The sequence below is a fragment of the Carassius carassius genome, chromosome 14 (assembly GCF_963082965.1).
Source record: "Carassius carassius chromosome 14, fCarCar2.1, whole genome shotgun sequence".
In the NCBI taxonomy this organism is placed as follows: domain Eukaryota; kingdom Metazoa; phylum Chordata; class Actinopteri; order Cypriniformes; family Cyprinidae; genus Carassius; species Carassius carassius.
Window position 1 is genome coordinate 1,806,457 of NC_081768.1, and position 23,846 is coordinate 1,830,302.

Below are 23,846 nucleotides of genomic sequence, written 5' to 3' on the forward strand. Positions count from 1 at the left end.
TAAAGGCCTTCGCAGGTGTTTTGAGTTAATTAGCTGATTAGAGTGTGGCACCAGGTGTCTTCAATCTTGAACCTTTTCACAATATTCTAATTTTCTGAGATACTGAATTTGGTATTTTCCTTAGTTGTCAGTTATAATCATCAAAATTAAAAGAAATAAACATTTGAAATATATCAGTCTGTGTGTAATGAGTTTCACTTTTTGAATGGAATTAGTGAAATAAATCAACTTTTTGATGATATTCTATTTATATGACCAGCACCTGTAGATGGCGCTGTCACACACATAGGGTCCGCAGACTCGTTAAAACAGGCTTTGACTTCAGTCAGTCAGTCAGTGAGTCTCAGGCAGCTTCAGCTTCAGCTTCGCTTCTGGACTGGAGATGGGTCAGCAGGGGCAGAGATGGTCAGTGTGGATCTTGTTATTGGGTTGGTCAGTGTGTGTCAGCGGGATAACTCGAGAAGAACTTTTTCCATTCGGGAGAAACGAAGGGGACCAGTCTCTGGATGAAGGCAACGACGAGACTCGAGAGATCGTGCTGGAGAAGCCGGTCACATTTTACAACGCGCAGTTCAACAAGATATACGTGAGTGTGAATGAGACAGGCTACAGGCTCGGGAGTTACTGGTTACATCTAACCCAATTACGGCATTTAATTACAAAATAAATACAACTAATCTGTTACAGTTACTGAGAAAAAAATTTGGAATTAAATTTCAGTTGCTTATGAAACTGAGGCTTACATCTGAATATTTTCACACACATAGGTTACAGTTTCGAGTTCTTTCCCAAATTGCACTGACTGCTCTAAAATACAAGACACCAAACTTTCAAGCTTTTTCGATAGGTATTTTATTTTCTATTTGGCTTGATGTATAAGCTTTATTTGTAGATGCCAGTGATTCCTCTCATACAGTAGCTATGCAGGGATCTGATTTCAAAAACAGATTTCTTGTTATGGTTTTAAATCTGTATTTACCTATCTCAGAGTAAAGAGGTGCTGAAGTCTTAAAGGTGGCTGTGCTTTAAAATTCAATTATTATACTCCTAATTCAAGTGATGAATGTCTGGCAGTAATCAGTGTTGAGGACTGTAACCCTGCTTTACATGTTTCAACATGACTCAGTTGAAAACATATGTTAGAAATTTAGAAAAGTAATCAAATGGAATCAGTTACATTACTTTAATCAAAATACTTACACTACTTGTTACATTTTAAATAGTAAACTTGGAAGTTGTAACCTATTGCATTTACAAAGTAACACTGATGATATACAATACTGTGATACATTCACTTTCTAAATATAAAAAAAAAAAGTAAAATAAATAATTGGCATATTCATGCACTGGTATTTATTTATCCCACTTCAAGGGTAATTTACCATGGTACAATTTTATTAGGTATAAGCTATATCTATCTATTTAATCAGTATATTAGCACTTTGAAATCATTTTTAGCAGGTCAACCCAGTAATGCCAAAGGTCAGCAGTGCTACAAATACATTCAAATATATTGGTCATAGTAGTATTTATGAACCATACAGTATTCCACAAACAGGGAACGTTATCTCAAAGTTATGATGAATCATTCTTCCAGTAATGTTAATATGACATTCGTTAAAAATTATCTGATTTTTAATAACATCATCAAGACATTAGCACAATTTATACATCATTCATGGAATGTTTTTTTTTTTTAAAAACGTCTTGTTTTTTAAAAGACGTTAGTCTTTTTTTTTTTAAATGTTACTTCTTTGTCAGAGTGTTCAGAAAAGATTCCGAAGTAACGTTCACTTAATGTTCGCAAAATGATAAAATTGAACATTCCATTAATGTTTTCTTCCAGTGAAAGTGACGTGACATTCAGCCAAGTATGGTGACCCATACTCAGAATTTGTGCTCTGCATTTAACCCATCCAAAGTGCACACACACAGAGCAGTGAACACACACACACACTGTGAGCACACACCCGGAGCAGTGGGCAGCCATTTATGCTGCGGCGCCCGGGGAGCAGTTGGGGGTCCGATGCCTTGCTCAAGGGCACCTAAGTCGTGGTATTGAAGGTGGAGAGAGAACTGTACATGCACTCCCCCCACCCACAATTCCTGCCAGCCCGGGACTCAAACTCACAACCTTTTGATTGGGAGTCCGACTCTCTAACCATTAGGCCACGACTTCCCTGTGTGAACATAACCAAGAAAAACTTTTTAAAAACATTTTAAAAACTGCCAGATTTGAATGAATGTAGTTTGAAATAACATTTTCATTTTTGTTAGCTGGGTCTTATTTTATAGCATTTATCCATGCAAATATGATGAATTACTGAAACCTGATGAGTCTAACTAGGATTCACAGCTGAACCTCCCAACACCTGCCTAATGGAAACATTTCTAAAACTAGATTAGTCTGAGTGTTTTCTACAGTAAACAGCAATAAAAGATTAATAATGTTTGTCTGATTGATCAAATGAACACAGACAAAACAGCTCGTTATATGGTCTTAAAATATACATGCTGTGACTCAGTGCTAATTGAGTAACGATTGTTTGAAGATGTTTTGAAACGGCATTGTTATTTAGGTTTGAATACTTCTGAGATATTGTCAAATAAACTCATGATGAGCTGGTTATGGCAGAATGATTGTAGACTAAATACAGTTTATGTCCAGATGATTTAACCTTTCTGTCGTTTTGAAATATTTTTTTTACTATTTTGGTTTCCATGCAAAAAAAATAAAAATAAATTAGCAAAAATCATATCTAATGTTTTGTGTAAAAAAACAAAATAGGCTGCTTATGTAGCCTATAATTATTTGAATATGTTAGAAATGTAAGAATTCCCTTATTATTGTGTTTCTGTTGTGTTAGGGGCCAGTTTGATGCACATATTTTTATTTTCAAAATTAGCTGCACCAACATATATATATATATATATATATATATATATATATATATATATATATGTGTGTGTGTGTGTGTGTGTGTGTTTAATAAGCTTTGCAGTGGGAAATTTACAAAATATCTTCATGGAACATGAAATGTTTTTTGGCATTAAAAAAAAACTATAATTTTGACCCAAACAATGTATGTTTGGCTATTGCTACAAATATACCTGTGCTACTTATGACCAGAGGTGGAAAGTAACGAATTACATTTACTCGCGTTACTGTAATTGAGTAGCTTTTTTGTGTACTTCTACTTTTTTAAGTATTTTTTTTAATCTGTAATTTTACTTTTACTTAAGTATATTTAGTTTGAAGTATTGTACTTCGCTACATTTTAAAACACATTAATTACTGAGTAAAAAAAAAATCGCTCCCTGGAAGCTATGTCAGTAAATAATGGGCAGGAGGGCAAACTGGCGCTAAAATCACAAGACAGATGCAGACGGACAAAACAGGCGTTAGTGGTGCAGACACCGCTGAAAACGAAACCCCGTCATATTCTGAAGTTGAACTTGAAGGAAATGAAGTGAACCCCTGCCCATATTTATACTCTATTATGCTGTGTATGCTGTGCTTGCCTAGGGAGACCAAACTAGCAGTTTATAAAATCTCGACAAGACATCAACCCCACGTAATGTAAAAAAAAAAAAACCAACGGTCAAATATGTACTATTGTGTATTATGTATTGTGTTAATCAGCTACAAGTCGGCTGACTCGATTTTCTTCTCATACATTCCCGCAGCGTCACAGTGCATTTCCCTAAAGAAGCCGAGCGACTTCAATGGGGCTTTCTTTGAACAGTTTTTTTCTGTGCTCCGAAGCTAGACGGTCATTGGATAAATGCTGCGATTATGTCCCGCCCACGGACGCTCAGCGTCTCTGGAGGTGAATGAAGACTGGGCTTCCGCGTGATGATTGGAGGATCTGTCGATCTCCTTTTGACTGACAGCGGTCTGCACCATAAGAAGTCGGTGAAGCTGTTTCACGTTCAGTCCCATGATCGCGGATTTCTCAAGTGTATTCGAAAGACAAACTGCGGCAATATTTCTTGATATTTGTAAAATGCAGAACCACCACAAAATTGAATTGGTAACTAAGATTGAAAATGTGCGCGCACACACACACACACACACACACACACACACACACACACACTATAGCCATCTAGTGGTTAAAGTGATTTATTAAAATTTTTAAACTGAATTTCCCCAAAAATGGGCAAAAATCTTACATTAAACCTTATAAAATTATCCATGGTATCCCCATGTATGAAAGTTAGAAATCTGGGTCTTTTATGAAGTGAATTTTACCTGAAATGCTTTTTTCTTTTTTTGTAAAAAAAAAAAGCCTATTTAAATAAATATTTATTTATTTATAGAAATGTAAAAGATTTAAATCCTCCAAAAACTGTACAAAGTTTAGTAAAAACATAATTGAACAGAGTAAAATTATATTTGTAAAAAATTTAAATATTTTACTATTACAAAATGAAATGTTATTGTCTGGGGTCAAAAAGACCCCGAGTGTCACTACAAATGAAGACCATCAGAGGGTTATAATGTAGGCCGAAAATGAGCTTCCCCTCTTTGAAAGACCAGCAGCCGCCAATGATATATATATATATATATATTTATATTTATTAAATATATATTTATATTTATATATATATATATATATATATATATTTTTTTTTACAACAGGACAGCAAACTAAGAGACTTGCGTTTTAGACACCATATTGCCGGTTTTTGCTCTATTTCTACAACAAAAATTTATTCCAAACACAGCCACCAAAGCAAAATTTTGCATCTCTGAGCAACATGACAGTGTTTCGTTTCTGAATGAATCAACCGTTTAAATGATTTGGTTCAATCGCAATGACTCACTTATTAACAGTGACTTGCTGACACATACTGGCCATTTTAATTTCACATTTAAAGTATCTTTTGATTTTTTTTTTTTTTTTATAATTAAGTTTTTATAATTTCAAATGAGTATTCAACATTTTATGTCTGGCATATCAAAACATTATTCATGCATTGGTAACTGCAGGTTAAATGCATTCTTGTCCTGCACTAAACAGTGTGTAAATACATCTAAATGCCACGTCCGATGAAGCTTTTGCATTTCCTCTGTATTGAAAAGATGAGTTTGTTGATAATGATTTGCCTGGTAACAGCCCAAATGTTTTATTATTCTAAATAACTGATTCCTTTAATTAAAAACAACTAGTTTGAGATTAATAGACCTATACCAGGGGTGTCAAACTCAGTTCCTGGAGGGCCGTAGCCCTGCAGAGTTTAGTTCTAACCCTGCTCCAGCACACATATCATGTAGTTTTCAAATAAACCTAAATGATTAGATTAGCTGGATCAGGTGTGTTTAATTAGGGTTAAATCTAAACTGTGCAGGACTGTGGCCCTCCAGGAACTGAGTTTGACACCCTTGGCCTGTCCCATTTTTGACTCCCTCCCACTGTTAAAATGTAACTAAGTAATTTTTACTCTGAGTAAATTTTAAATGAGCTACTTTTTACTTTTACTTGAGTTGATTTTTTAGACTGGTACTTTTACTTGTATTTAAGTAAAATTTCATTAATGTAATGGTACTTTTACTTGAGTAGAATATTTTTGTACTCTTTCCACCTCTGCTTATGACTTATTTTGTGGTCCTGGGTCATATATATATATATATATTAGTGCTGTCAATCGATTAAAAAATTTAACTAGATTAATCACACATTTTTTCTGTGATTAATCGCAATTAATCGCAATAAAAAAAGAAATGTTTTTGTACGTTTTTAATATATTTTTTTAATGTAATAATTTCACAGTTAATCAAATTAATGTAGAAACAACAAAGACAGTATATTTTAAATACTTGTTTAAATGGCATCTTTTTATGAATGAAGGCCAGTATTACTGATATTAATACAGCTACTGATTTTGTTTTATTTTTTACATTTATTATTAGGCTTCAAAAATATAACAGTTTTTAATTTAAGTAAACTTAAAACAATGCTAACATAATAAATGTCATGTTTACTCCTGTCCTTCCTGTCTTAACAGTTAGGAAATATACAGAAATTTTATAAAGTTATCAAAGTTAAATGCAGTCTGCACTGCATAAACTATAAATTAAATAGTTAATCCTTATTAAAGCTACAAAAGTTATTTAGTCAAGAGCAGCGAGTCATTTTCTCTGTTCCCTTTGTTCTTTAACTTTACTGACAGGAAGCTTTATTGGCTGCTGTCCCTTTAAGAGCAGACAGACACGCGGATCTCACCGTTTATATACTGTCTATGGATGTCGCCTCAATCTCTCACAACTCTTTTTGTTCATTTTAGACTTTATATAAATCATTTAAGATTGCTCTTATGAGGATAATCCACAAAACTGGCACTTTGGGATTTTTATTGTTAGTTCAAGCGCTTAAGAGAACTGGATTCTGGTGCCCTGTCTATGCATTGTATGTGTGTGTGTGTGTGTGTGTGTGTGTGTGTGTTTACGTGTCACAGACAGCGCATTCTCTTTTGTCTTGCCGCGCTTGAAATGTTTAAAAAGCATTTAAATGAATAAGAGTGTGATCATATAATGTAAAGCTAGCCAACGGATGGCAGAAAATACGGATGCTGCGTTAATTGCGTTAAATATTTTGACACGTTATATGTACATATACATAAATGTTGTTGATGATTGAGAAAACAAATCTTAGTTTTGACTTTTGAGTAAAATTTCAATCTTATATTTCTCACGTGTTCCATTCTTTAGTGTTTATCAAAATGTTGATTATTCGTAAATTGCATGGACATCAATGGGGGTCAGTTTGAGGTCATCATTTCTGTACAGCATTTCTAACAATATCTGTTTCTAAACTTTGCGTGCATGAGAAAAAGTCACCACATTTAAAGAAGAAATGAATAAACCAAAAATTTGACCAGTTAATCAAACATGGGTCAGATTGACCCAGACACAACAGGAAATGGGTCTGTAGGACTTTTACATCTGTCTATAGGACATTCTCAGAGGACTGGACTAACAATAACATTCATAATTACAATCCCTTGAATGCTTCCTTTCCCACAGGTCTCCTTTGCCAGTTTCCCTTTCCTTTGCAAGCTGTTGTGGTTCTTACCATGAATATTTTAGCAGAATTCATTTGAGTAACATGATGTTTTGTTGTTGTTTTGTAAAGCAGAAATTACTCCAGGGTTTGAGAGCAGACTGAATGAATGACAAAGTCATTTGAAATGATACTTTCCTTCACTGGGATTTATAGGATCTCCTGCTGAATACAAAGTGTGTGTGTGTGTGTTGTAGCATTTGAAAAACATCTGGAAATGTAGTCTAAGCGTGCACATCTGTTTTAGTGAGACGCTGAACACTCATTACAAACGATCAAGAATGTGCATGACATTCCTTATTAAACCACTAACATTTCCTCATTCATTTTGTACTAAACTCTATTCATGTTTTAAAATGTCCTATTTTGCAGTCCGTTTATAGCTTTTCAGCTTTAATCATCTGCTATGGTACTTGTTTTAATGTATAATGAAACCGTATGAGTTTTGATGCTGATGCCTGTAAATCCTTAATATACAGTATTTACATCTTTGCATTTAGTAGCAGGCACTTAACCCAAAGCAATTTACAGCATGTGGCATATATTGACGTACACAGTATTTATGAAACAATAGGTGAACAATACCAGGATGAGCCACCAGGAAACCTCTTTGAAAACAATCATTATTTTTGCAATTCTCTTGGGTGACTTTGCAGCACAGAAACAACTCGCTCCAGCCAAGATTACAGGATCAGTGAATCAGGTCAAGTATAAGACAAAGATCAGTTTGTCTGATTTCATTTTGGCTATGCTTGAAAGACTGTAGTTATTGATTATTCTGCTGTATGGAGAGTTTTCCAGGACTGCACATGGAAGCTTTGTTGCTTTGTCCTCTTTATTATCTACAAAATAAGTCATCGGTTAAAAATGTCTCGTTGTCTTTTGTATGGTATTGCGTTTTCTGAGTTTGATCAGTATTGTTTTAGTTTTTAAGATAGTTTCTGTGATTTTACACTTGTGTGTTCATACGTGGGTGTTCGGCAATGGACTTTATTCCCTAAACCATCACAAACTCCCAACTCAGTTTCAGTGCACATTTCAGGAGCATTTACTGTTTTTATAAAAAGGTTTCAGTTAGAAGGGAACTAATGCAGCTCTTTTCTAATCACATGAATGGGCATTTAATTTTTAATTAATTTAATTTGTTTATTTTATTTAAATGTTATCCTTTTTTATGTGAAATATAAAGAGATAATAAACAAGTGGGAAAAATCAAGGGTAATTTTAGTTATTTTTATTTTATATATTTTATTTAAAAAATGTAATGTTTTAGTTAAAGTTTAAGTCATTTTGCTGTGTGTTTTTATAATTTTTATAAGTAGTTTTTATATCTATTTATATTTAATTGTCTATATATATATTTTATCTATATATATATATATTTTTTTTTTTTAGTTTAAAAAAGTTGTAAAAAGTTTTTGAGACTTTATTTCAGTAATTTGTCAAAGCAACATTTCAATCAAATTAGTCTTTAACATTTTATTTTATTTTATTTTAATAATCACCCCCCTCCCTTTTTTAGACAGAAACTGTCAACTAGAAAGCAACATTTCTTATTTTTAGTTAGTTTTTCAATCAAATTAGGTTTTAAAATAACATTTCTTATTTTATTTTATCTTAGTATACTTATTCACAAACCCCCCCCCCCCCCAGACAACTATAGAGTTCATAGGAATTCAGCGATTTCAGACTGTTTTCTTGATTTTTAACAGCTCTCCTGCCTAAATCATTGGAAAGTGAGCACTTACTATATTTTAGACACATTTTGTACACTACTTTGTTTTAAGTAATCAATAAATTGCTTAATTACGACTCTGTAACCTAACAACAGCTCCAATTGACTGATTCAAATGATGACTTGAAGTCTTCAAAACCGATTCATCAAGAAGAACCTGTTCACAAGAGTCATTTGTTTGTGAATCAGACTACACTGATCAGGATGTATATTTGTTGTTGTGTGCAACCTGCAAAACTCTTGTAACATTCATGTCTTGTTAACTCATAATTGAGATAAAACACAATCTCACAACCAAACTGCATGTCATTAATGGCTAGTGATTCCCATTGGCAGCATCTCTTGTCTCTCACGTTTAGATCAACACCAATGGTTTTGTTGCTCTGGAGAGGCCAGCAGTAGAATCTGAGTATCTGGGCAAAATGCCGGCTGCTTTTGGGATGATCGCTGCTCTTCAGGGCGACCTGGACACCAGCGATGGAGTGGGGAAAGTGTTCTTCCGCCAGGACTCCAGTGCGGCTCTTCTACAGCAGGCGGCCGATCACATCAACAGAGCTTTCCCTGAGGATGACACGGTGAACCCCATCAGCGCTGTGGTGGTCACATGGGTGGATGTGGCGTCCCATCGGGCTGAGAGCAGAGGAGACGGACTGGAGCCCAGCGGAAGAGTGAGGTTCAGTTTACTTGTGGGCCGTTCAAACATACAGCGATTTTTAACATGCATTTTTCATTGATGCATTGTTGGTCTTTTCTACTGCTGGTTGCCTTGCTTTATTAGTAATGCAAATCTGCATTTGTGGATGTTCTGGACCTAAAAAAAAAATGCATCACAATTATTAATGCATGCATCCAATTCGCTTGTAATGCAAAATCCATATTCCTAAAAATACTTTTTTGAGTTGTTTTAAAAATATTTACAAATTCCAAGTTTAATTAGGTTTAACCTCTTAACAGAATGAATAAATTATAATTGCATAAGACTTATAGGCTTCATATAGGTTGTATTTTGATTATATTAATATAATGTAAATGCATTTTGCTCTGCAAGACATTTTTACTTCTTTAAAATATACATTTTAGTTAAAAACACGTTAATGAGTTATTTTAGTATAATATATTATTACAATTTGTATTCATATTTGGAATTAATCTTTTATATTGTTTTAATTTTAGTTAAAGGTTTAGTTTTTTTTAACAATTTTTATTAAAACATTTTTAAACATGTGTTTATATTTGTTCTTTATGTGTTTAAAGCATAATTGCGTCAGATTTCAAGGTTCAAAATCTTATTTTATTTAAAGTATTTTACACTGCAGATCGTTTCACTTATTTTAAATATAAAAGACTTAAAGACAATCGAGAAAAAAAATCCAGTGTTATTAAAACCCTCTCAAGTCGATTAACGCGGATACGCGTTTTGAGTCATTTTCTCCTGATAACCCCGAAAAGAACTTAAATTACACTTTCAGTTTTAATCGTACAGATAAGAGCAATACATCAATCGAATCTGTAAAGGGTCTACTTTTTTTTGGATACAGACATAATAACAACAAAATTTTGTGCACTTATAAAATAAAGATAACAAACAAGGTGCGCTGTCTGCAGCCTTTGTGCTGATCTTCATTTACAAACACATCATTTAAATGAACTGTAACTCCGTGAATACTCAACGAAAATACATGAGAGAGATATCTATAGAAAGCCTGACATGTCTATTTTTAAACTAAACAAGTGCTGCCGAAAACTATATTCTGTGATAAAGTAATCCATATGAAAACAACGCGATGTCTGTTTTTCATGTCTCCCTTCATTATATCTAATGTGACCACGCCCCCGCGCCGAACGCGCTATTCAGATTCAAACTGAAGCGCGCGGCTTGAATACGCCCATAACAGAAGAAAAAGCAGCGAGACTGTTCAAGTTTTTTTTATTTTACTGTTTGCTTCGCGATGAGAGGAATAACACATAATTCACCCCAAAAAGATGTGATGTGGTTGAGGATTTGAGAAATGGATTTCCTCAGAAAAAAAGAATAAAGCACTTTATTCAGCAGAGATCATAAACATGAGTAGGTCTCTGTTTATTTATTTATATACTTGTACTAGTTTTCACATAACGTGTAAACGTTTTACTAGTTAGACTTTTTCCAAATACTTTTTCCAAACTATAATTCCTGACTAAATGTATAGTAATCAAGTGAAACATTATGAAGTTTCAATAACAATATACAACACTATACCCTTCAAAAGCTTGATGTAAATAATATAAATGTATCAAATAGATAACTGTAACAAATGTAAAAACAATGCTTTTCTTTCCATTTATTCCCCCTAAAAACCCAGAAAAATATTCAGCTCTTTTCAACATTAATAATAATGATGATAATAATAACAACAAATGTTTTTTTTTTTTTTGTAGAAAATAAGATTTCTAAGGGAATTGTGTGACTGGAGTAAGCATGCCAAACAATTTGTTTGAAAGTCATTTGATTGTTTGATTGTTTCTAATAAACTGTTTAACTGCTCCCCCAAGTGGATATTAAATTATGTTGTGGGATAATTAAATATATTCTTAATAAACTACAAACATAAAATTATATAGATTTATTTTGTTCTCACATTCTCTCTTGTAACTCCTCACTCACAGTGGCACAGATGACTGAGAGGCTCATTATGCAGCTCATTGTGAAGTGAAGTTCAGCCAAGTATGGTGACCCATACCCAGAATTTGTGCTCTGCATTTAACCCATCCGAAGTGCACACACACAGAGCAGTGAACACACACACACACACACACTGTGAGCACACACCCAGAGCAGTGGGCAGCCATTTATGCTGCGGCGCCCGGGGAGCAGTTGGGGGTTCGATGCCTTGCTCAAGGGCACCTAAGTCATGGTATTGAAGGTGGAGAGAAAACTGTACATGCACTCCCCCCACCCACAATTCCTGCCGGCCCGGGACTCGAACTCACAACCTTTGGATTGGGAGTCCGACTCTCTAACCATTAGGCCACGACTTCCCTCAGGTGTCTTCTCAGGTGTAAATCACAATGATATTCATGGTAGTTGACGCCTACTCGCATATGACTTTTACCAACAAAAAGTGTCTTAGAAAATTTAAATCAATATATTGTTTTCTGTGAGTGAGTAAACAAGACAATTTTCACATCATTTAGAAAGAAAAATTCTAGGCTACAAGCTCCAGTTCTCAAAAATCCCGGGAACCATTGTTCTTTATGTGTTTTTTTGCCTTATTCAAGCGTTTTAACATTTTTAGTTTTTCACTAACCACGCATAATATTTTTTTTCTCAAAAACACAATCATGTACATACATGCATTTCACATATTATTACAGCCCAGTTTGTGCTGATTACAGTGAGTTTAGACTTTACCCATTTAGATATTTATAAGAAACTGAAAAAAGCACAAATGTCAGGGCATGACAAAACTTCTCCAGGCCCCAAAAATACCCTTAGACTCCAGAGGGTTTTAATATTTAACTTTATATTTCAGTTTCAGTCATTAAATCATTATATCTTGGTAACTTTAATATTTTAACTTGAACTACGCAAAAATGTGAAATGCTGCTTCTGCAACTAACTGAAATAATACAAGTTTTTCGATAAAATCACTGACTTTTATTTAAGGTGTATGTTTTCCAATGACTGTGTCACCGCAGATTGCTGTGTGTGTGAATTATAAGAGTAAAGGATTTAACTGATTGTGTATGAATACTCTTAAAGAGTTAATAAATCATGTTCTTTGTCCTTATAGCGAAATACGTTTCAGCTGGTCATCGCTTCTCTGGAGACGCAGTCCTATGCGATTCTTCTTTACCCGAGAGAAGCGATGCAGTTCCAGAGCACCAGCAGCTACACGATGCACGCCGGCTTCAGTAAAGGACAGGACTCAGTGCTTTATAACAAGCAAGGACCATACTATCGCATCACAGATGACAACGAGGCGTCTGTCAAGAACTTAGCTGAGTACGTTTGGTTGTTGTTAGTGCTGGAGTTCACCTAAATATTTACTTTACTTGTTTATCAAAATTTACTTGTGAATCAAAATGCTTAAAATATTCATTCTTGTTTTTGAAAAAAAAAGTAGAAAAATTGAGGCAAAAAAACCCAAAACGTTTATTTCTCTTACGCCATTGACAGATATTTTTCTTGTTTTAGCATAAACTTTAGTAAATGAATTATTTTTTATACATTTTGTAGAAAACAAAGCTTGATATCCACTTTGAGCTAAAAAAAATCAGCAAAAAATTATTTTCTTTAGTGCAAATATCGAATCATTCTTTAATAAGGATGCAATTAGTAGAGAGACAAAAAAAGCTTAAGATTTACAAATATATTTATATGAAAAATGTTTTTGTTCGTTTATGCTTAGAACTAGAAGGTATATGTCCATTGGGTCAAAAATATCAAACTAATTTTAAAAATGTTTATTTTAATTTCCACATTGTCAGAGATTTCCTTAAACTTTTTATAATTGATAAATCTTTCGTAAAACAAAACTAAATATACTAAATTAGTGTATTAAAGATGACTTGCATTTGCATTTGTTGATTTATTTCTATATCCGTTTATATCCAATATCTAGTCTTTTTCCTTAATTAAATGTCTTGATTTAAGAATTTTCTTAAATTTATAATGAAAGACAGAACAAGACAAAATATTAAGTATGTAAAAATTTTTTTTTTTTTTTGCAGTTTGGCCTATTTTTATCTTACAGTCTTATTGTATTTAGTTTCAATTTGGTTTTTTTTATTCATTTAATTTGCATTACCATTAAACTTTTTCTTATTAGGGCCCTAGCACCGATGGTGTGAGGACCCTCTCGTATCTGCTTTGTATATTATTATTATTCCGCTTCTTCTTCTTCTTCTTCTTCTCCCGAATGAATCGCATTATTGAGATATTGTATTTAGTATTTGTGGAGCTTGACAGATGTGCAGTCTCTATAATTTGTGAAGAAAAAGATCTTTGTGAAGACTTTTCTCTATTTATATTCCATCGGAGCAACTGGATTTTTATTGTTAGGTGAACTAATAATGTTTTAGTGGCATGTCCACTCTTTAGCAGTGTACTTTGACCATGTTTTCCCACAATGCTGTTGGATGTCTTTTCCAGGCAGACTAACTCAGGAAAGCGTGGTGTGTGGGTGTATGAAATCGGAACATTCCCTTACTTCACGGACATCGCTCCCGGAGAAGTGACAGACTTAAAGCACAACCATCAGCACCCGGTGTATCCTGACGTGGATGGAGTTTATGATCGTCCAGAACACCCTCCACCCATCCAGGTGCAGACGGTTCAGTACAGACCTGAACGACCAGCGGTCGTGGAAATTGAAAATGAAGACAACATCGAAGTTGACGGTCAGCATGAATGGTTTATTTACTAGAACAATCAACAACTTTGTACTTTTCTGGAGTCGAAATTATCTCTTTTTGTCTTCATACAGTATTTACATACAACTCTGGTGATTGTGGTGGACAGAAATGCTCTAAATTTGGCGAATGCAGCAGTTATCAGAGTGGACGATGCTGCCAGTGTAAACCCGGATACTACGGCAATGGAGTTCAGTGTGTTCCTGATGGTAATATGACTCTATAATGGACTGCATTTGGTTTCATTTCTGTTAAATAAATGTTTTCTTATGCTGAGTTATGTTCAAAAAAATTTTTTTTATAAAAACACTAAGATTAAATTTAGCAACACATTCATTTATTAGTATTTAGAAAGCTAATCAGATATATACATTATATATATTTTTTTATTGTTGCACATATATATATATATATATATATATATATATAGACATTTACATGGTTGTTTTATTGTTATTTTTTTATAATTAAAATAAGTTATTTATTTGAAATTTATATTTTTATGCTTTTTTAAATCAATTGCTTGTGTTAAACCCTTTTAATAAAGCAAATATTTACAATTATGTAAAATATTTAGATATAAAATATAATTTCTAATGAAATTAATTAGTAGGTTATCATCAAGTCTCAAACCCTGTATTAGAATAAACATATAATCTTTTGTTGAAATCAAAGACTGTGTCTTAGTTTTATTCTGGGACAAAAATTAAGTTTTATTTGAATACAGTTTGACAAAAATGAATACATGTTCCCTATTTGAGCTAGTAAACACACTTACCTTAATCATATTGTTGGGTCTAGACTCTAGGCCATTAATTGGTTATATTAATAGTTCTCATTTTTGAGGTCTGTTCAATGAAATTTTTGTTACTTTCATACAGTAGACAGTTTTTGTACTGGGTTCAGTGTGAAATGTAAATGCTGAGAAAAGCTAATGATGTCTGATGATCTTTCCCAGGTATTCCTCAGAGGATGAATGGTAAAGTGAGTGGCAGGGTGGTTGTGGGAAACTCAGAGGTGCCCGTGGATTTTGCCAGTAACGATCTCCACTCGTATGTGGTGGTGAATGACGGCAGAGCGTATGTGGCCATCAGCGCCATTCCAGCGATTGTCGGCTTCTCTCTGCAGCCGCTGTCATCCGTCGGAGGAATCATCGGCTGGGCGTTTGCACTTCAGCAGCCGGGCTTCAAGAACGGCTTCAGCATCATTGGTGAGATTCTCAGAGAATTCATATAAAGAGGAGTCCTCAATAAGAGCCATCTGAATTCACATTTTTAATATTTTTATAAAATAAAATAAATATGACCGCATGTGCATGCATAAAACAATAATAAGTATGCATAATAATACAATTATATATGCAACAATAAAACACAAATGAGTATGTATAAGTGTGCATTCTAAAATATGCATGAGTATGCATGTTAAAACTTTCTTGAGTAAGTATAAATATGCATGATAAAACATTCTTGAGTATGTATGAGTATGCATGACAAAACATAGATCTATATAGATAGATAGATATTTTTAAAGGATATAAATTAGATCTCTATACATAAAAAATATATAGCTGCATATATATTTTAGGATTGTTTGTCCCTGGTATCTACAACATTAAAAACTCCTGAATTAGATAGCTAGATCCTTCTTCATTGTTCAGTAGTTCAGATGTGTTGTGAGGGAAGAGTCAGAATGCAGCAAATATTTTTTTTGATAAACACTCCTTTAAAAATCAATGTATTTTCAGTGAACTCTCTGTTTTGACACATGGGTTTGAGTTGTTTGCTGTGTGATGATACAGTATGTTTGAAATCCAGCCTCTCACTCCCTCTTTCATGTGTCTGTCAGGCGGAGTGTTCAGACGTCAGGCCGATGTGACATTCCAGCCAGGAGGGGAAAGGTTGACTATATCTCAGGAGTTCAAAGGCATTGATGAGCACGACCACCTGATGGTTGACACCAGACTTGAAGGAAAGATTCCTGAGGTTCCTCAGGGAGCCACAGTTCAGATCGACCCCTACACAGAGATCTACCAGTACAGTACCAACTGTGAGTCAAACCATCATGACTGCATGTGTATACATAAAACAATAATGATTATGCATAATAATAAAATAATTAAATGCAACAATAAAACACAAATAAGTATGTATAAGTGTGCATTCTAAAATATGCATGAGTATGCATGTTAAAAGTTTCTTGAATATGTATGAGTATGCATGATAAAACATGCATGAGTATGCATGATAAAACATGCATAAAATTAATACGGTTAAAACATTTATGAGTACGCGTGATAAAAAATGCATGAGTATGGATGATAAAATGTGAGTATGCATGAGTAATACATGAATGAGTATGCATGAGGATGCATTATAAAACATGCATAAAATGAATACGGTTAAAACATTTATGAGTATGCATGATAAAACATTCTTGAGTATGTATGAGTATGCGTGATAAAACATGCTTGAGGATGTATGAGTATGCATGATAAAACATGCTTGAGGATGTATATGTATGATCAAACATGCATGAAGGTGCATTATAAAATATGTATAAAAGAATATGATTGGTAAAACATGCATGAGTATGTTGAGTAAAACACAAACGAGGATGCATTATAGAACATGTATGAGGATCTATGAATATGGATGATAAAACATACATGAGGATGCATTAAAAAACATGCATGCATGATTATGGATGATAAAACATGCATGAGTATGCAGTATGCATGCATGATGCGAAGTATCTGCTTTAGCAATATGTCTTGCTTTTTGTAAAAGTCCTATTATGAAACCTATTGACTCCTGTGACTCTTCGGTCAGTGATCACCGCTTCATCTACACGGGAGTATGTGATCAGTATGCAGGACGGATCAACCCAAAGCAGAAGCTACAAATTCAGAGAGACCATCACGTTTCAGGGCTGCCAGCACGATGAAGTGGTCAGAGCCTTGCCGTCCACACAGATGCTCAGTGTTGACCAGGTGTTCGTCATGTATGATAGGGGTCAACAACTCTTGCGTTACGCCATGAGTAACAAGATTGGAGACGTCAATGGTAAGGGCAGATCTGAGAAAATATTTTGCCACGGCTACACGATGAATAGTATTTTAATCATGACCAAGATTTCTGCTTCTCTTAATTAAGTATAATTTGCCTTATTTATCCTGGAAATTTTTCATTTGACAATTGCATTATCTTACATTGTTAACAAGCCTGCACAAGCATTCATGCTTGCAGTTGCCAGATGTTAAAACCAAGCCACGGATGTTTAAGACAGCTGACTCCACTGTTATGTGTGAGACCCGGTCTCTCTCTCTCTTTCTCTCTCTCTCTCTCTCTCTCTCTCACACACACATACACACAGAACATGCAAAACTTCACATTTGAACAGTCAATAGCATATACTTAAACTAATAACAAAACATACTTCCAATAGCTGATTCAGAAGCACCAGATTGTCGTAATAAAGTCAGAATGACCTCCTCTCCTAGGTCCACGAAACGGTGGTCTCTTGTAACTTGTACTAAGTATTAAGTAATCTTAAAGATTCCTAAATGCATCTACTGTTGGAAGGCCAAATAAAGTTATTTTGCTTTCTCCTAGATATACACACATCTCCCTGACATGACTGCTTCAACAATAACCGTGTTACTGAAACCACGCCTTCTTTCTTTGCGTGAACATTTGGGCAGCATTATGCAAATATTTGCGCCCTCCATGCCACTTCCCGCCGAAACGGGTGTGGCCTAGCCCTATAAAGGGAGCTCGAAAAGGCTGACTCACTTGATTTATTTAATCGCCGAAGCGAACCAGAGTGAATCGTACGCACGGCAGAGAACGCAGTACTCGATCCCTCTTCTAGAGAGAACCGAGGTTACATTAGTAACCGAGTACGTTCTCTTACGAGAGTTCTCTCGTACTGCGTCTTAGCTAAGACGCTACGGGAACCCAATGAAAAACGCCGTGTGTGCAGAGATCACACACCAATAAACCTGGAAGCGACGCCCAGGATTTACAGTGCACAATCACCAAAGGGACTCACAGAGAGTCCTAGAACAGGAGGGGGAAATGCCATACATATATCCTATAAGGAAATCCCACTAGACCACGCCCACGTTGAGGCGACGCCTCTTGTGGAGTGTGCTCTGACACCCAGTGGGCACTGAAGGCCCCTGAAACGGTGTGTTGAGGGATTTCGGCACATAACCGTGCCTAGGTTTGAGTATGACTCTTGAGTCATTAGGACCAAACTCCAAGCACGCCGGGCTCACCAAGAGCGCGTGCAGGTCACCCACACGCTTCACTGAAGCGAGAGCCATTAAAAACACTGTCTTGAATGACAGATGTTTGAGGCTAATCATTTGGATAGGCTCGAAAGGGGAACCTTTCATGGCCTCCAAAACCGTCGAGAGGTCCCATACAGGGACTGAAGGAGGTCTGGGAGGATTTAGCCTCCTAGCTCCTCTAAGGAAGCGGATGACCAAATCGTTCCTTCCTATTGACTGACCGAGCGTTGTCTCAGAAAACGCTGCGATAGCCGCCACGTAAACTTTGAGCATGGAGGGGGCTCTGTCCTTATCCAACAGCTCCTGTAGGAAGGAGAGAACCTCCATCACCTCACAACTAAGGGGTGAACATCCTCGAGCTGTGCACCAGCTGGAGAATACTGACCACTTCGAGGCATATAGCCGTCGAATTGACGGAGCTCTAGCCTGAGTGATAGTATTTAGCACTCCCACTGAGAGATCAGCGGGTAACCGTTGAGCGCCCACACATGGAGGGACCACAACTCCGACTGAGGGTGCCAAATCGAGCCCCTGGCCTGCGAGAGGAGGTCCCTCCTCAACGGCACTGGCCACGGGGCAGTGTCTGCTAACTGCATCAAATCTGGAAACCATGGTTGGTTCTTCCAAAGTGGTGCTACAAGCAGTACTGAGCATCTTGTTTCCCTCACCCGTTCTATCACCTGCGGAAGGAGGGAGACGGGGGGAAAAGCATAGAGCGGGCAGCACGGCCACCTTTGTGACAGCGCGCTTTCGTTCTTGGAAAAGAACGCGGGGCAGTGAGTGTTTTCGTGGGACGCAAAGAGGTCCACTTCCGCCCTGCCAAATCTCTCCCACAGCAGTCCTCAGACTGTCTGTGGGTGTAGAGACCATTCGCCCGTGGGAATGTTGTTTCTGGTCAGTCTGTCTGGACCCAGATTCTGTAGCCCAGGTACATGAACTGCTCTCAGCGAGGTTTCGGGACCTGAGACCGCCCTGGCGATTTATGTAGGACACCACAGACATGTTGTCCGAACGGACTAAGACGTGGTGGCCCTTGATTCGGGGACAAAAGCGCGTCAGCGCGTTCTCCACTGCCAGCATTTCCAGACAGTTGATATGTTGGAGCTTTTCCCGTTCTGACCACAGGCCAAAGAACGGTCTGCCCTCGAGCAGCGCTTCCCATCCCGAAGTGGAGGCGTCCGTCCCCAGGCTTACACCTGATTGGTACCAGTCGAGTTTATCGAGTTGATCGAGTAAAATGGCCCTGTGTTCCACGAGCTCTGATCGTGATTGAGCCAGAATCAGCCAGTCGTCCAAATAGTTCAGCACTCGCATGCCTCTGAGTCTGAGAGGAGCGAGCGCTGCGTCCATGCACCTCGTAAACGTACGAGGAGCCATGGACAAGCCAAACGGCAGGACTGTATACTGGTATGTCTGGCCCTCGAAGGCGAATCTCAAGTATCGCCTGTGACGTGACGCTATCTGTATTTGAAAATACGCGTCCTTTAGATCTATCGACATGAACCAGTCTCCTCTGCGAATATGCGCGAGGAGTTTCCTGGTTGTAAGCATTTTGAAACTGTGTTTCGCCAATGCTTTGTTCAGCTGTCTTAGATCCAGTATGGGTCTGAAACCCCCGTCTTTCTTGGGCACTAGAAAGTATCTGCTGTACAGCCCCCCTTCGCTTTGAGCTTGAGATACAGGCTCAACAGTTTTGATATATCGGCTCGAAGTAGGTGTGCTACTTCTGTTTTGACCGTAGTTTCGACGCGCGCTAAAAAGCGCGGAGGGCGTCAAAAAAACTTTTAGCGAGTAGCCTCTCTTTATAATGTCTAGCACCCAATCCGAAACCCCTGGAAGCGCTGACAATGCGTCTACATGAATGGCTAAGGGTTGGATGCGAAGCACGCTCTGTTGGCTGGGCAACGGCAGCACTTCGATGTGCTGTAACATGGGCGTTATGCCTGTGACATTTGAGGCGGGGAGCGCGCTGATCACAGCGGGCAGATCGCTCGCCCTCGACCCCGCCACGGTGCTTAACCGAGTGAGGGAGGGCTGAGCGGGTCCCGTGGGACTCGTGCTGTCTGTGAGTAATTGTGGGCTGTAAGCGTGCACATTTACTGCTTTTGAATCGCTGTCTGCCTGGGCAGAACGAACGTGCACAGGTTTCGTTTTTACAGAAACCACATGACGTGTGTGACATAGTGTTTGTGGGCACTGAGGAGTGGGCACGTTTACTATGTAGCGCGCGCGATCGACCTGAGTCGCTTCTATGGGCGCGAGCCCTGGGTTTTTTTGTGCAGGCAAGCGGGCAACTGTACAGGCTTGCGCATTGCAGAAGACGCTGAGACAGTCACAATTCCTGGAACTGAAACAGCGGCGCGCTTGGGTGAGAGTTCGGCCGCATCGGGACTCATACAACGGCGCTTTCCTAGGAGTGCTAGGATGACTTCGGGGCTTCCGGCCTCACCGTAATCCTCTGCCGTGGTCACCGCGGCACGGGGCGACGGCCGGTAGAGCGAGAGCGGGGTCTCGAGCTGCGTTGCTGACGCTGTTGCAATGAAGCAGCAGGAGGCGGGGGGCGTGGCTGAGAGCTTTGCGGGGCCGGTCTAGCACGACTCACTGCAGAACCGGAGCGCTTCGGGAGGAAGTGCTTGAACGCTTGAGACGCTTTCTGGTCCTCGACGAATCTCTCAACGAACTCGTTGACAGAAGATCCGAAGAGCCCAGCGGGAGTCAGCGGGGCGTCGAGGAACGCAGCGCGTTCAGACTCTGCCATGTCTGAGAGCGTCAGCCATAGATGCCTCTCAGCCACAGTAGCGGAAGCCATAACTCGTCCCATGGCCTGTGCAGCGGATTTAGTAGCGCGAAGAGAGAGATCCGAAGCACTCCTCAAATCCGCGAGACAGATAGCCTCAGGTCCCATCTCGTCCAGCTTACGGAGGAGATCACCCTGGAATATCTGCAGCGTGGCCATGGTGTGTAGTGCAGACGCAGCCTACCCAGCAGCAGAAAAGATCCGCGCAAGCAGAGATGACGTCATGCGGCAGGCTTTAGATGGCAACACCGCTTTCGTCCGCCGTCCAGCAGAGGGCGGGCAAAGGTGCGTCGCTATCGCCTGTTCCACCGGCGGAAGTGACTGGTAGCCTCTGTTTTTAGCATCATCCAGTGTGGAGAATGCTGGTGAGACAGACGAACGAGTTTGTGCTGAATAGGGAGCATTCCAAGCCTTTGCCACCTCTTCGTGAAGCTCAGGAAGAAATGGAGCGGGCTTTGCATTCGGAGAAGTACGCTCACCTGGAAGATAGCTACCATCCAGCCGGGAACGAGAGGGGAGCGCTGGTGCAGACCACTCGAGGCCGAGGCTCGTTGCGGCCAGCGTTAGCACTCGCATCAGCTCCTTCTCGATGTCAGCTCGTCTGCTGGGCTTCTGAGCAGAAAGCGCGAGATCCCCGGAGCCCGACCAGCCTTCGCTGCCCGAAGCTAGCAGAGAACACGTGTCCTCTTCCCCCGACGCGGCCCTGAGATCAACTTCCTCGGAAGACGCGGCGGCAGACAGCGGGCGCTGGCCATCGGGAAGTGATGCAGGGGAAGCCGGTGAAGCAGGAAGGCGAACCGGCGAGCTCGGTCGGGCTGGAGAAGGTTCCGGAAACCGCTGAGAGCGGCGCCGGGCAATGCAGGCTCTGAGAAAAATGCCAAGCGAGTCCTCAGAGTCACCATTAACAGCAGCTCGCAGTGAGGGCATCCGCCGTCAGCGAGCGCGAGCGCTGCATGATCTTCACCCAGGCAGGAGACACAGATGACGTGACGGTCTCCCTCGCTGAGTGGGGCTCTGCACGAGCCGCAAGAAGGCATCTTTAAAAAGACGCAGCTCTTTTACGAGTGTGTGTTGCAGGGCGAACACACACAGGATATAAAAGAATTGAAAAGGATATGGGCGCCGGAGAGCGCAGCAGGAACGGCAGTGGAAGGCGGCGTTGGCCAGCAGCTTCAGGAATGGCTCGTCCCGCTGAGATGCTTATCAGACGACGCGTTGCTTCTTCTCGTGATCAACGTTGCGTGAGCTTCGCTGAAGAGATGAAAAATCAAGTGAGTCAGCCTTTTCGAGCTCCCTTTATAGGGCTAGGCCACACCCGTTTCGGCGGGAAGTGGCATGGAGGGCGCGAAGGTCTGATGTTGCATCAGCCTGCGCTCGATAGGCTTATGCAGTTGCCGCAGAGCAGCCAATGAGCGAGCGAGCCGTCTCGCCTATGGCTGTATGCTGCTGCAAATGCGTTTTACAATATTACAAAATTAAGGATAATTTTTTGCTTCAGTGTATCGTGAAAAGAGACTTTTCCCGTAGCGTCTTAGCTAAGACGCAGTACGAGAGAACTCTCGTAAGAGAACTGTTGTGAGATATAAACTCAGGATTGTGAGAAGTCAGAATTGCAGGTTATAAACAATTTTTAGAAAAAAAACGGTCTGAACTGAGTTCTCAATTGTGATATATGAACTCAGTTACGAGGTAAAAACTGAGAATTGCGACAAATAAACTCAGAATTGTGAGAAAAATGTCAAAATTTAGTGATACAACTAATTGTGAGATATAAACTAAATTATAATATATAAACAGAGATGTGAGATATTAACTCACATCTCTGAAAAAAAGTCAGAATTGCTGGATATAAACAACTGGGAGAGAGAAGGTCAGAACTGTAAGATATAAACTCTCAGCTATAAGAGATATAAACTCGATTATGAGATATAAAATTGGTTATGAGATATTGTGAGTTATAAACTCAGAATTGTGAGAAAAGGTCAGAATTGTGAGTTATAAACTCAATTGTGAGATATAAACTCTGCAGATTTTTCTTTGACTGTATTATAATATTCTTGGGAAGTAACAGTTTATTTTTATACCACATCCGCAGGTGGACAAACGGAAGAAAACGCTTGCTTCACTGGCAGACACGGCTGCGACACCAACGCCGTCTGCAGACCTGGACAAGGAAACCAGTTCACATGCGAATGTGCTGCAGGCTTTACTGGAGACGGACGCGCTTGCAATGGTACCATCACTGATTTTGGATAATTAAATCAATCCTCAGTCCATCATGTCAATTAAAACAATTTCCTGTTTCATTTCCCTCTTAAAACGGGCCACCAATCTGCTTCCATCTGAAGAGAAATTGAGTTTTTATCCATGAAAGTACTGCTTGGCTTCCTAAGGGAGCTGTCTTCTAATCAGACGCCTGAATATTCCCCCAGACCTCTACGGATGTGACCCATCACTTGCTGCTTAAAGGAAATTACACAAAAATAGGACAGATGTTATCTTAAAGAGCATTAATTAGGAGAAGCGACTGTATCATCGTTGGGAATGTGACAGAGG

The 23,846-nt window shown here is 38.7% G+C and overlaps 1 protein-coding gene across 1 annotated transcript in view; it reads left to right on the plus strand.

The window, feature by feature from the left end:
• The first annotated feature begins 319 nt into the window (after nt 1–319).
• The window catches only part of nid1a (nidogen 1a), a 35,984-nt gene continuing 12,457 nt past the window's right edge, over nt 320–23,846 (plus strand). The window contains exons 1-9 of the mRNA XM_059565670.1: nt 320–586; nt 9,162–9,470; nt 12,576–12,787; nt 13,937–14,184; nt 14,271–14,405; nt 15,155–15,406; nt 16,045–16,245; nt 17,028–17,261; nt 23,386–23,523. Coding sequence (XP_059421653.1) covers nt 383–586; nt 9,162–9,470; nt 12,576–12,787; nt 13,937–14,184; nt 14,271–14,405; nt 15,155–15,406; nt 16,045–16,245; nt 17,028–17,261; nt 23,386–23,523 — 1,933 coding nt within the window. The 5' untranslated portion in view covers nt 320–382. The remainder of the gene's footprint in view (nt 587–9,161; nt 9,471–12,575; nt 12,788–13,936; nt 14,185–14,270; nt 14,406–15,154; nt 15,407–16,044; nt 16,246–17,027; nt 17,262–23,385; nt 23,524–23,846) is intronic.